This window comes from Montipora capricornis, chromosome 8 (genome assembly GCF_036669925.1).
Source record: "Montipora capricornis isolate CH-2021 chromosome 8, ASM3666992v2, whole genome shotgun sequence".
NCBI classification, from domain to species: domain Eukaryota; kingdom Metazoa; phylum Cnidaria; class Anthozoa; order Scleractinia; family Acroporidae; genus Montipora; species Montipora capricornis.
Window position 1 is genome coordinate 33,733,791 of NC_090890.1, and position 10,000 is coordinate 33,743,790.

Sequence of the window (10,000 nt, forward strand, 5' to 3'; positions counted from 1 at the left end):
TACTTCGACACATTATTAAACTACTGGTCTGTAATGCCTCACCAAACTTATAGATACAGTTGTGCAGTTGTTTGTGAATGGAGTGAGACTCACAACTCACCAGCTTTGTACATGTAGTCATCTACCCACTCTCTCCTCACAAGTTTAAGAAATATTGTGTTAAAAAGGTAATAATAGTATTTCATGCTGTTTCCTTCAGATTTTTGATGAAAGAACTCTTCATAGAGGACAAGGCTACAAGTAAGTTGTGTTCTTGCTTTCTTTCATGCAAGCAAAACATTTCATTTTGGGAGGACTACTGATCGTACACCCAAAGGTTTTGTAAAAAAAAATTTTCCCAGTGCGTGAGCAGGTGGAATTCAACAAATCCTGTGATCTGATTGATTCCGGGAGTGGGCGGAATTTTCTCATCCGGCCTGCTCATGGCTGGCGGCCTAGCCTTGGTTGTGTGAGCTTGTGTGATGACCTTGAATTTCCTTTTTTTTTTTTGACACCATATCCGTTTACATACAAAAGTTACTTTTTATTAGGCAAGAGGTTTGGAAATAGAATTAAACTTCATTTGCTATCATGTGTGGTGCGAATCAACATTTAAAAGAGTGATTTCAGAGAGGAAGGGGGAGAGAAGAAAAAAAGTTATTTACCAGCTAAGGTCTTGAAAAAGCTGCCCTTAATTGTCCTGTGACCTCAGTCACAGATTTTCAATATACGGACCTCCCAGCTGGCAAATAACATATAATATTGTTATGTCCTCCTGTAGGAGCAGGGTTATGATTTTTTTAACTTCTGGTTTTGAAAAAAAATAGCCCTCAATAATGCATGATGACTTTGATTTTACTAGACAAGTAAATTAATACTAGAATTCTGTATTTTCCTTTCTGCTCTATAAAAGGAGGGTATTGATTTTGAAAGCCTCCCAACCCCTATGACCTGTGTGGAATTTTCATTTCTTTCCTACTAAAGGAAACAAACATCATACCTTTATTCTGCGGGTTCGGGTGCAATTGTACTGTACTGTACCCTTTTCTGAACTGTTCTTGTTTTCTTTAACTTGATTACAATAAGGCATCTGTAGGAGAGAGAAGATGCTCAAGGGGAGAGATATTAGGAGCTTGCTTCCACTCACAAAAACTCTTTTTGTTTTGTTTTCTGTTTTTCTGAAAAGAAGCAGAAATTTCCCATAGACTCCTAGTACCTGATTTTCCACTATCGAAATGGTTAACAGTAATCATCATGGGTGTAGGGACCAGTGCTTGAAAAAGTTTAAATTTGATTCTCTCCTTCTTTCGTTTGCCTTGATTTACAGTTTACTGCATAGGGAAATAGTGATCAAGACATTTTAACTCCTTGACTCCTAGGAGTGAGACTTAAAAGAATTGAAGCACTTGATCTGGCAAACGCCAGACTATAGAACACATACCCCGGTATTTAGACACTTGAGTTAAGTGGTCATTAATGCAATTTTAATTTCACAGGGGGATTGTGCGTAAAAGCTGTATGGTTGTGTGTAACTCACCTCCATTTAGTTTGCCAAGTCGGGAGTGTGCTGAAGACTATTTCGACAAAACTGCAGAGCAACTGGCTGAAGAAATGGGCAAAAAAGTAATCATTTTGTCAAAAGAATAGTGTTAATTTAGATGATAATCTTGCCTTGACCAGACAATGTATTCCATAAGATTTATTTGTGCAACAACAAGGATTTTGTGATTAAATAGTACAGTACATACTAGTCTACATACATGTACAGTGTAGAATGTATAGCATTATAAGTCTTCTAAATTAATAACAATTATTATTGGTAGATCATAAGCATTAAAAAAGTCCAATTTTTAAATAATTGACAACCTACTGAAGCGATTTTTGACATTGGTGTCTGCACTTTCCTTTCTTCTCATTTGTAGAGGTTACTGGCTACATTAGGGTTTTCAGGTTAGGGTTAGGGTTAAAGAAGTTCCTACAGGAGCTGATGCCTTTAGAGCCCTCCTAAAAGCGAGCATCAGCGTCTTTGTTGCTTCTGGTCCTCTCTCCAGCTACTCCTTAAAATAATTTAATTTTTCTGCTTACACTATTTGCTTTCTTTTACAAACTCTGTATACATGTGTGGCTGTAGGTTTGATTTGTATGGCCAAAACTGAGCGGTGAATACCGTAATTGACTGGTCAACCTCTTACTCAAAGTTAACGTCTCCTTTTCTTAATAAATTATTTTCTTTGTACATGTATTCTCTTTTGATTACCAGCATGCCAATCAAGATATGAGCTCTCTGACCATCCAACATGCTCTTTTGTCATTCTATATTTTTTCTAATTTTAGAAAGGAATTCATCTCTCCATAATTGCACCAAGAAAAATTACTGCACTTCAGAGGGTGTTTGAAAGGGTAAGATTGAGCGAGACATCAAAATATAAATGAACAAGAATCTTGTATGGTGTAGTCATATAAATATTATTGTATCTCTTTTCATTTGATTGTGGTACATGCAATTTTGCATTTTGCAATTATAGCTTTGCATTTCTAAACTTTATGCTTAAACCACTAATGATGTACTTGCATTATGTACATTATGTATTCTTGTGTATTATGTAACATCGAAGAAGAGCAAATGAAGAATTGAAGATCTATTATTCTTGCAAATTAACGAATCTTATCAGCAGAAGATAGTCACACAGCGTGAAGACCTGGAAGAGTCTCAGGAAGATGTACACCAAGAGTGGGGAAGATTCAAGAAAGCGATACATAGTATACGTCAGCCCTAGAGACAGTAGGCTACATGGTGAAACAACACAAGAAGTGGATTAATAGAGAAACAGAGGAGTTAATAGAAGAACAGAGAACAGCTAAAGGCAAAAGAGATAGATCTCAAACTGTTGAAAGTACAACCAAATATGCAGAACTATATCTATCGAAAGGTGAGGAACAGTGAAGAGAAGGATTGGAAGCAGTGGATTGAAAGCCAGATAAAAGAAATGGAAGAAACAGCTAGAAAGAATAACCAAAGACAAGTGCTCAAGAAGGTAAACTCACACTAACCGGTAACAAGACCAAAAACATCCTATTGGTTAAAGACAAAAAAGGCAACATCATTGAAGACGAGAAAGGGAAAGTGGATAGATAGGTTGAGCACTTCCAAGACCTTCTTAATACAGAGCCACCTCAGGGTCCAATTACAAGGGATGACATCGATGAAGAACTGGAAGAACTGGAGATAAATATGGACGACCCAACCATAAAAGAAGTAGAGAAAGCAGTGGAGAGACTAAAGAACAATAAAGCCCCTGGTTATGATGAGATTACGCCAGAGATGCTGAAATCAGGAGGCAAGGGAGTACGGTATACATATGGCTATTAAACCAGAGTATGTGTCGCAGGTGGAACAGAAAGGAGGAAGAGTAGGGTTAAAAGAAAAAGCAAGGAAGACAATATCCAATATCCAAGGAGCCAACCCAATAATGAATTAACCATCAAATGAATGTAGGGAATGATAAAACGTTAGAAAGGGTTGAGCAGGGATGTAGCTAAAATTTTGTAAAAACGGTAATGTGCTCTTAACATGGACACGTCTGTGGCGTGTCCCTTCTAAGGGGGTCCGTGGGCATGCTTCCCCGAAAAATTTTGGAAGTAAGACTCTCATAAGGCCATTTGTGATGTTTTCAGACAATTTCTTGTAGCCCTTTTAATGAAAAAAATGTCACTTTGTCTGAAAGACATTCTCTTGGTGTCTCGTGCCGATTCTGTCTTAGTAATAGCACTTTCTTTGAATTTTCACTCGGTCCGCCAGAGTTTGATGAAGTACATGTAGCTTCGGCAGAGTTGAAGAATATCTTTAAACCGAGTACCTCACTGAGTACTGAGTACCTCACATCACTTTTCCTCCTTTTTTTGCCGACATTTCAGCTTATACATGTACGACACGGTTGAAATACACGGGCCAATGAGCTTTTTACCAAACACACAAGATCACGTTTTATGTACCCTTGTAATGAATCAACCTTTGGGACAGTTCTACAGCCAGTCTCCGTCAGTACAATTTGAGTGTGTAGTACTTTTTTTTTTACAAAATTAATTATAAAATAGATGGTGAATCCCAAAAACTCAAATTACTTGATCACCCGGAAAATTTATTCGGAATAGGCGCCGATTTTTTCCGGCTGCCGGCTTCTATCTACATCCCTGTTGAGAAGTGTGTGTTGCTTGGTAGCAACATGGCCACAATGGAGTCCTCAACCCAGGGCTAAACTATCGCATAGGGAGGGGCGCAGATGCCTTCAACAGACTGCTTCCAATTCTCACAAATAGTCAGGTAAGCATTAACACCAAAGGCAAGACTATTCCATGCTGTTGTACTAACTACACTGCTGTATGGAGCGGAAGCCTGGAATACTAGCATCCAGGAGGAGAAACAAGTACTGTTCCTGCTTTTTATAACCGGTGTTTGAACAGAATGATTAGTGTGACATGGCGAGATTACATGTTGAATGATGAATAATTGTACAGTGGACATGAAGCTGGTCAACCCCCACTCATAGAGCTACTTCGTAGAAAGCGGCTAACCTGGTTCGGTCACGTAATACAGATGGAGCCAAAAAGATTGCCAAGGAGAATGTTACTTTGGGAACTTCCTGGAAGGAGGCGGCCTGGTACATGTAGACAGCAGATGAGGCGATGGAAGGACGTGATCTTCGGAGATTCAAAGGAAATAACAGTCACCTTTGAAGAGGCGGCTGGGCTTGCCGGTGATAGATAGGGCTGGCCCACGCTAGTGAATGCGCCATGTTGTTATACTCTACTCCACGGCAACATACATGTAGATGATGATGTATTCTTTTGGCATGGATTGATGGCAAAGCAAATTTATTGAACACGCACTGGGGTTCCTATCACTTAATTTATAACATGAAACATTGGACAGGTGCTCTTCTCCTTACTACGAGATCTGTTGGGGATCTAGGTTGTTTATGTTACATTTTTGAAATACAAACTGTACGATATGTGCCAATGGTATGCAGGCTTTTCAATGACATATACCTCAAATTACTTGAAATGCAAGTATATGTATTGATGTTAAATGAATGAAATCATAATGTTACAAGTGTATAATTTGCCAAGAATTGTTTTTGTTGTTCTCATCTAAAAGGTAAAGACAGGTATCTGTTTGTAGTGTAGTAGACATAGCACTGTTTTTTTTTGTAGACAACATTTTGTTTATTTTATTTATTTATTTTTTGCAGTCTCTTACGGTGGAAAGTAAAGGTGCTTTGTCAAAAGATTACTCCAAAGATCCCCACCATCTTGTTTGTATCCAGGGTCTTGATTTGCCTGGTAAGCCTACTACTGGCTGTCCAATACTGTAACATTGACATTAATTTTCTACTGTATAAATGGCCCTACACCTGTACACGTTTAGGAGATTTATCTGGTTGTTCATAGGACATTACAGTGTACAATGACAAGCCTTACAGTTGTCAGCCTCTCCAACAGACCAGGCACAAGTGTTATAATAATAGGCCAGTTTCGTATTCTAATGGTTGGACTGGATCTAGCATGAAATGGAGGCTAATGCAGGCAAATTAATTTGCATTCCAAAAGATTTGCCCGCATTAGCCTCCATTTCAGGCTAGATCCAGTCCAGCTGTGAGAATCCAAAAATGGTCTATTTACACATTACTTCTGAAACATTTGAATAGGAATTTTGTGATATACTGGTTAAAAAGCATTCTTCACTTCCATAAGAATTTGTTCTAAATTATTTTTATTCAAACACTAACTTGGGTGATCTCTAATGATTTACTTACAGGTGTGGCAGATGCTAATGTTGGGAAGCCTATTTCTGGTACCTTGACCGCTGGTATGTGGTACATGTAGATACTAGTTTACCTAAATGGTAGAAATGCTGCCGAGGGGAAGGGAGATGTTCAATTATGCTTGTAATTTAACGACGGTTCGTGCGTGGAATTGAAGGGAGATTTTAATTTGTCTTACAAAACGTCGATCCCCAAACTAGACCCCCTTCTGGACCCCACTCGAGAAAAGAAAGAAAACAATAGTTTGAGGATACGATCATCTACTTCTTGAGATGGTTTTAATAAGCGCCAAGAATAATGGTTCACGTAACTGATTGAAACTCGCAATCGTAAGTTGATGCAGCCTGCAAGGCTCTCTCTCTGCGGTTGGAGTGAAACCCAGTCCCTTGGATAGAGAGGAAATAAAAGGGAATAGATTAATATTGGTATCGAGTATGTTGATCATTTCTGAGTTCACTTCAACTTCTTTTTCAAAGCATATAGGGTATCGAATTTTAATGTAAAGGGCAGCCTTCTGAATAATGTCATTCGCAAGGCATTTATCGTCAAAACTGCGTGAGGCTTTTTTGATATTCCGATTGGTTGTAGAAAATTTTGTGTCAAATATGCGTATCAAAAATTTAGCGATAAGGGTTACGCCGAAGGCCACTGTGGGAGTTCAGGAAATCCCTCACACGGTATGTTAGGTTGATATCATAGGAGTCCTCAGCCAAAATTTCAAGACAATCCATTGAATTTTCATACCCTATCAATTCGCTGAGATAGGATACACTTGCTTTAAAACGAACGTGGTTTTTTTCGCTCCATACAAACTTTTCACTCCCTTTTGTTTGATCCACCACGTGTCAAGACGCAAAACCGCAGATAACAAGAGCTAGTGGGAACACAAGAGATGCCCTGCAGAGTCCCTTGGGACGAACCGCAAGAATGTTATCATTATTTCTTCTTTTCATCTTTTTTACGGCCACGCCTCTTTTTAGGTCTTACCCATGATGGACTCTTTTCTTGTTTATCCTTTCCCATTAAAAAGCCATTCTCAGGGAGTAAACCGACGACAATGTGTGAAAAAATTCGGTGATGTTTAGGACAAAGAACGCGACTTGAAATTCAAGTATCTCACGAATCTGCAATGAAGAAGCGAACGAAAGAGGCAGCTCTCTAATCGGGAGAAGAACACATTTTTCTTCAAAATGCAAGGGATTGTGGTTAAAGGCGCTAGGAATTGTGGTTATGCGCAAATGGAGGAATTAAGAAGCGTGGTATGTTCGTTAGAGCCTGCTGTTTTTCATTTCACTTCGTATCCTGAACTGAAGATAGTTTTCACTGTCACGCAACAAAAAACACATTCGAAATCGTTCAGTGAAGAACTTGGAATGTTGCAGCTACAACATTCCCTTGCGAAGAAAAATGATTGTGTCCTCCAGGCTAGAAAGCTGCCTCGTTCGTTCACTTCAGGCTTACTCACTGGGGTGGCCATGTAATATCCTCTATATTTTTTACTTCTATGTTATTCCCTGAAGTAAATGAAAGTCCAGAAAAACAGGTGAAGAAGCAACTGACTGCGGGAGGTCCAAGTGGAAGTAATCGTCAGCCATTCCCACCACCAAAACCATTGCAGCAAAATAAGGTTAATGTAAATGTTTCGGTGCCAAGCGTGCAAGTGCCAGGAGGAACACCCAATGTTGCAATCAGTCAGGTATGGAGACTGTCAACTTAAATGTAAAAAGAATTTATCAACTAACAACATGATGTTAGAGTTTTGATTGAGTTTAACAAATCTTGCAATGTTATTGAAAAGCTAGCCTTTATCTTGTGAAGAATTGCATTTTACATGTCCATGGAAAGGAGATCACTGTTGAAACTGCTATATCCTAGTAATAAATTATCTATTTTCCTGCAAGGTTGTTACATGTAGGTTTGCTTTTACCATGTTCCTGTATGCTTCACAACATTGATTCATTAGAACTTCTGTTGAGTTAAAATGACATGTTTACAATTTAATGTAGTTACTAGACGTTTCAAAGCCAATGACACATGGTTAAACATCCTGCAACATTTGTTGCTCAACAATGTTGAACAATGTTGCACAGACATGTTAAACGGAATAGAGCTGGTCTTTGTTTTTCATTCAACATCGCTCAACAACGTTCAACGTGTTGAATGCCATATTTCAACTTTCAACATGGCATGACACACTCTTCAACATTTGTTGAACGACAGCAGCAACATTTGTTGATCAACAAATGTCACCGGCTTAAAATGTAATGCGTCTGTGGAAAGAATGGAAAACATTTCTAAGGTGCTTGGCAACGGTGTGGCAACTGATGGACAAAAGGACAGGATTCGATCGAACTTACGATATTCGTAACACTGCGTATTATACGTAATGTATTTGGGTGATTTTAACATTGACTACTTAAAGCAGCCAATATATAATAACCATCAACTTTCGAAAGCGCTCAAGTCAATGCAGCTTGTGCAAGTTGTAAAATCAGTGACAAGACCAGCTAGCTCAACCTGTCTAGATCACGTTTATACCTCGCACGAGCATCTTATCTCACATTTATTGGTGCCCAATATTGGTCTAGCGGATCATCTGCCAGTTTTTATTTGCCGTAAATATACCAAGAAACGTAAGGAAACAAACAACATCAAGATCAAGTACAGAGACACGAAAAACATGAATACTAATGAACTTCTGGCTTCGCTAAACTGTATCTCATGGGACACATGTTTCATTCACGACAATATCAACAACATTCTCAATGCCTTTCAAGATAAGGTAAACACAGTTCTGAATGAACTCATTCCATTCAAAGAGAAGCGTGTTAAACGACAACATCAGCCCCCTTGGATAAATAAACAGATAACCACTGCTATAAAAGAGCGAGACAAACTGCTCAAAATTGCCAGAAAATCAAATCTTCAAGCAGATTGGAATCAGTTCAAACACGCTAAATGCAAAACATCAAATTTAATTAAAAAAGCAAAAAGGAATTATTTCCAGGAATCAATAGAAAAGCACAAAGGAAATCCAAAAGGCATTTGGAATGCTCTAAAGGCTCTCAGCGGAAGACAAAAACGTGAACTTAAAATAACTGAATTAAAAACAGACCATGGCACCATTGATGATCCAGTTCAAATAGCTGAGTCGCTCAATACGATGTTTGTCAATGTGGCGTCACGCCTAAATGTAAGTAACACCCAAGATGTCGTCAACGAAAAGCTTCGTTATTTTATCACCTCAAGACTAACAGCTGACGTGGAACCTTTCAACATACCTCAAATCACTGCGAAAGACATTCTAGAATATATTAATAAATTACCAACAAATAAATCTACCGGCCATGCACCAGCTTTAAAAACCCCCTTGGTGAAAATAATGAACATCTCAGTTGACAGCAGTGTTTTTCCAAGTGTGTGGAAAACTGCGCTAGTTGCACCGTTGCACAAAGATGGACCTCGAGATGATGTCAATAATTATCGACCCATTGCAGTCCTACCAGTGCTTTCCAAGATTCTTGAAAGACACGTAACAAAGTCACTCACAAACTATTTAAATGAAAACAATCTCATCTTTACGTATCAATCTGCATTCCGAGAAAAGCACTCTACAGAAACAGCCCTTATACAGTTAACAGATAATCTGCTTTTTAACATGGATAATGAAAAGGTAACTGGGATGATCTCAATCGACTTCAAAAAGGCTTTTGACCTCGTAAATCACGAAATGTTACTGCAGAAACTTCAGATGTACGGCCTTAGTGATTCAGCAGTGAAATGGTTTCACTCCTACTTGTCAGACAGACAACAATGTGTGAAAGTGAACGGATGTACATCTTCTCTGTTACCAATCAACCAAGGTATTCCACAGGGAACCATCGTTGGCCCCATGCTTTTTCTTATCTTCATAAATGATGCCCCACTTTACGTCCAAAATTCAAATATGAATATCTACGCCGATGATGCAACATTAATATCAAGTTCAAGATGGGATAACATCACACCAATGAATGACAATATTCAAAAAGACTTAGAAAGTATCCAACAGTGGGCATTAATGAACAAAATGATCATCAACGAGAAGAAAACGAAATCAATGCTTATTAAAGGCAAGAGACTGAGAAAACGCATGGAAAAGCAACATCTAGCACAAAACAGCAGTGTAGATCAACTGTCTATAATTCTCAACAATTCAC

At 38.5% G+C, this 10,000-nt stretch overlaps 1 protein-coding gene across 2 annotated transcripts in view; it reads left to right on the forward strand.

The window, feature by feature from the left end:
* LOC138060803 (mediator of RNA polymerase II transcription subunit 25-like) overlaps positions 1-10,000 on the forward strand; it is a 40,311-nt gene that overhangs the window by 10,842 nt on the left and 19,469 nt on the right. For both annotated transcript variants that reach the window (XM_068906671.1, XM_068906672.1), the window contains exons 5-10: positions 200-240; positions 1,476-1,602; positions 2,314-2,379; positions 5,229-5,319; positions 5,795-5,845; positions 7,322-7,497. In XM_068906671.1, coding sequence (XP_068762772.1) covers positions 200-240; positions 1,476-1,602; positions 2,314-2,379; positions 5,229-5,319; positions 5,795-5,845; positions 7,322-7,497 — 552 coding nt within the window. The remainder of the gene's footprint in view (positions 1-199; positions 241-1,475; positions 1,603-2,313; positions 2,380-5,228; positions 5,320-5,794; positions 5,846-7,321; positions 7,498-10,000) is intronic.